The 3,347-nt window shown below is 47.9% G+C and overlaps 1 protein-coding gene across 1 annotated transcript; it reads right to left on the minus strand.

The window, feature by feature from the left end:
• Positions 1-346: 346 nt before the first annotated feature.
• Positions 347-2,814, minus strand: LACBIDRAFT_328173 (uncharacterized protein; the record flags this gene model as incomplete). Its single annotated transcript, XM_001882197.1, has 10 exons — positions 347-415; positions 736-747; positions 803-815; positions 945-969; positions 1,065-1,445; positions 1,567-1,941; positions 2,000-2,139; positions 2,297-2,352; positions 2,535-2,567; positions 2,809-2,814. The coding sequence occupies 10 exons, from the start codon at positions 2,812-2,814 to the stop codon at positions 347-349; spliced, it is 1,110 nt and encodes a 369-aa protein (XP_001882232.1).
• Between the last annotated feature and the right edge of the window lie 533 nt (positions 2,815-3,347).

Here is a 3,347-nt window from a genome sequence, read left to right on the forward strand (position 1 = left end):
AAGTGCCACTGAAACTTCCCATTTTTATTCAAGTGTGCATGTCTGTGGCTGTGCCATCGTTGTTGTTGTTGTCATCGTCGTCGCCGTTGTGACCATTTTTGTCATTGACATCGTGCAGCTGTGATAATTTTCAATATTTCATGTCTTTGTGACTGCAAGTGCCACTGAAACTTCCTGTTTTTATTCAAGTGTGCATGTCTGTGGCTGTGCCATCGTCGTCGTCGTCGTCGTCGTCATCGTCGTCGCCGTCATGACCATTTTTGTCATTGACATTGTGCGGCTGTGACAATATTCAATATTTCATGTCTTTCTGACTGCAAGTGCCACTGAAACTTCCTGTTTTTACTCAAGTGTGCATGTCTGTGGCTGTGCCATCGTCGCCGTTGTGACCATTTTTGTCATTGACATTGTGCGGCTGTGACAATATTCAATATTTCATGTCTTTCTGACTGCAAGTGCCACCTTGAATCTTTGAGCAGGACTGAACATTTGCAATTGAAAGGTTCAACAATCAGCGATGTCTGCTTGTTTTTTTCATAATCAATTCCTCATTTCTCATGTTACATGTTAACAGATCTACGGGACTGGTACGTCGACCCCTTCTGAGCCTAAATCCTGACATATCCCATTCCGAAAGCATACATTCTCTCCGAAGCTCACCAATCAAATAAATTCAACATTATCTAGCAAAACACTGGATATCAAATACTCCGACAGCGGGAGGAGACCACTCACGATACCCCACAACTGCCAAAGAAAATCAACAACCACCTAGTGACCCAAAGGCAAATTGGAGACTCACAGCCTTTTTCACCCTTGGAATTAATCACCATGTATCCTGTATACACTGTCACCCGACAAAGCATTAACAAACTGGTGGGGAAGCAGAAAAGGAAAGAAATACTGCAGCCACCGTGGGGGGAGTAATTTTTGAAGACACTAACTCCATCCGAGTAAACGATCTCATCGCTGGTTATTGATAGCCAGGCGGAATCATATTTATTGAAGTCTGCAGCGGGATACCATAGGATGAGAATTGAATTATCTCAGGACCTCTTACTCACTGTAAGTACCAGTCAACCGAGCACGTTTCGTGAATTTTGAATCTGGTCCATCTGAAAAAGCACGGTTTGTTGTCGCAATGTCTAGTGGATATTCACTGAGAACTTTACCTGGTGTAAGTTTAGCCTTTTGGTCAGCTGCTGTATTGGCGGTTGCATTGACAAGGGCTACGGGATTGCCTTGATCACTACCCGGATAAGTGTCACCTTGGAAGGATATGACATCGGTGTCATTCATGGCAGCATCACTATCCGTGTCTTGGAAGAGTTCCATATCCTTGTAGAGTGCATGGCCCGGCGTTACAAGGCCTTCGACTTTCACGATGCATGCTTTCAAAGATCCGGCAGTGTGAGGGGGAGCGATGAAGAGGGTGTTGATGCGCCCTAATGAAATATCAGTTTGGTCAAAGGACGTCTTTGCCTTTTGATCTCCTCCTTTTGATGAGTAAACACGATAGTGTACTGCAAAGCTAATGAGTGCACTATTTGGGTAGGAGTCGCCGACAAGACTTGCTGTAGTGGACATCAGGATCATCAGAGCATTCCAGCAGTTCCTCTGATTGCAAGATCTCCTCAGTCCTCTTCTCCGACTTGACAACCAATGCAATCGGGTCTTGTTCAGACAGGCCTGGGCCAGAAGGGGCGCTCAAAGAGAGGCAGGCAGAGGCTTCTTTGGGTGCTGGGCTTGAGAGCGGTGTGAAGAGGAGCGCCTTGTCGGGCTCCGACAGGCCCTCAAGTTTGCATAGGGACCACTTGATAGATGCCACGGAATGAGGAGGGGCAAAGGATTTCGACGGAATGCGGCCAATGAGACGGTCGTTGTGGTAGAGGGGGTGGATTGATTCGAATGCACCGAGTTTGGTGTACAGACGGTAATATACTGCACGAGTGGATTAGACCATTGTAGCCAGGAGTCGAGTTTCTGGGATAGGGCGCACCGTAGTTAGGACCTGTCCTTTTCGTTGGCTTTCCGTCTTGAGACACTGAATCTGTACCCCCTTTGCCATCTAAGGAGGGAGTGGATCTGGACGTATGATCGCGACCAGGCAGAGTAGACATAGCTGCTTCCAACCAGCGCCTATTGAAACGTCAGCAAGATGGATGATGGAAGGAAAGAGTCAGTTATCGGACATGCCTTCATCAATCATCATCACGAGGCATTGGCGCTTATGTTGTCACCTCACTGCCAGAGCAAGTCAGATGTTCTAAATTCGAACGAGTAGCTCTGCCTTTACTCCATCCAGCGCATGCACTGGCCTTTCAAGCTCCCAACTTCCCAGGTGGAAAAGTACTGGAGCGCAAGTTCATGAGAATGCACAATTATATGTGTGAGAGGCGGCAATAGAGGTTGACAATACAGGTCTGACGGTGTGCTGGGACTGTGGGAGGAAGAGAGTGGTTATTGAGGAGGGGTCACTGGAAGTGGAGAAAGTACAGAGCACAAGTGCGTTTGAGTGCGGGAATGACACGTACCTTGCACGTACCCATGCCCATGAAATTCCATGGCTGTTCACAATGGTTGTTATCTAGACAGGCACACAGGCGCCTCTCCAGTCAGGGAGGGACGCTGCCAGGTTCAGGAGACGTCGTTGACGTCACAGCGCAAAGAGGATGTGAACTTGAATGTGCGAGCCCTGATCGCAACAACTTGAAGTTGAACTTGCGTTGAGTCTTGACATCGATCCGGCACATCCTCCACATCGACCTATTCATTCCCCCGCACCAGCTCACCCACAAAGGATCTTACATCCATCTTCATCTCCAAACAGGCCCCGGGAAGCTCATGCCATTTCTTGTCCGCAAAAAGTCGCCAAAACGGACCTCAAATCCGCTATCTTTTGGACCTCAAATCCGCAAACTTGGACAAGGGTCGACACGTGACATTCCCTAAAAAGGAAGGTTCCCGTGAATTTAGGGGGTTTGACGACGCAAGACCGTCAAAGACAGCCGTTTTACAGATGAAGCCTGCTTCCCCGTCTTTGTTACCAGTAATTAGATGATTCAGATCCTTGCCATCAGTGACAACTTCAAAAAAAATCCGCTCAGTTGCACCCTCAAATCCGCTATTTGTGGACAAACCTGCCATCCAAATCGCCTCAAATCCGCTATTCTAGGACAAAGATAGGCCGAATTTTGGGCCCTCAAATCCGCTATTTTTGGACAAGAAATGGCGTGAGCTTCCCGGGGCCTCTCCAAACCCTCATCAAACGCAGTAAAACCAAACACACACCCCTAAACAACATCCACAATCATCCTTTCCTGCTCTTCTTCCTCACCGCACCACCA

This window comes from Laccaria bicolor, genomic scaffold (genome assembly GCF_000143565.1).
Source record: "Laccaria bicolor S238N-H82 LACBIscaffold_15 genomic scaffold, whole genome shotgun sequence".
NCBI classification, from domain to species: Eukaryota; Fungi; Basidiomycota; class Agaricomycetes; order Agaricales; family Hydnangiaceae; genus Laccaria; species Laccaria bicolor.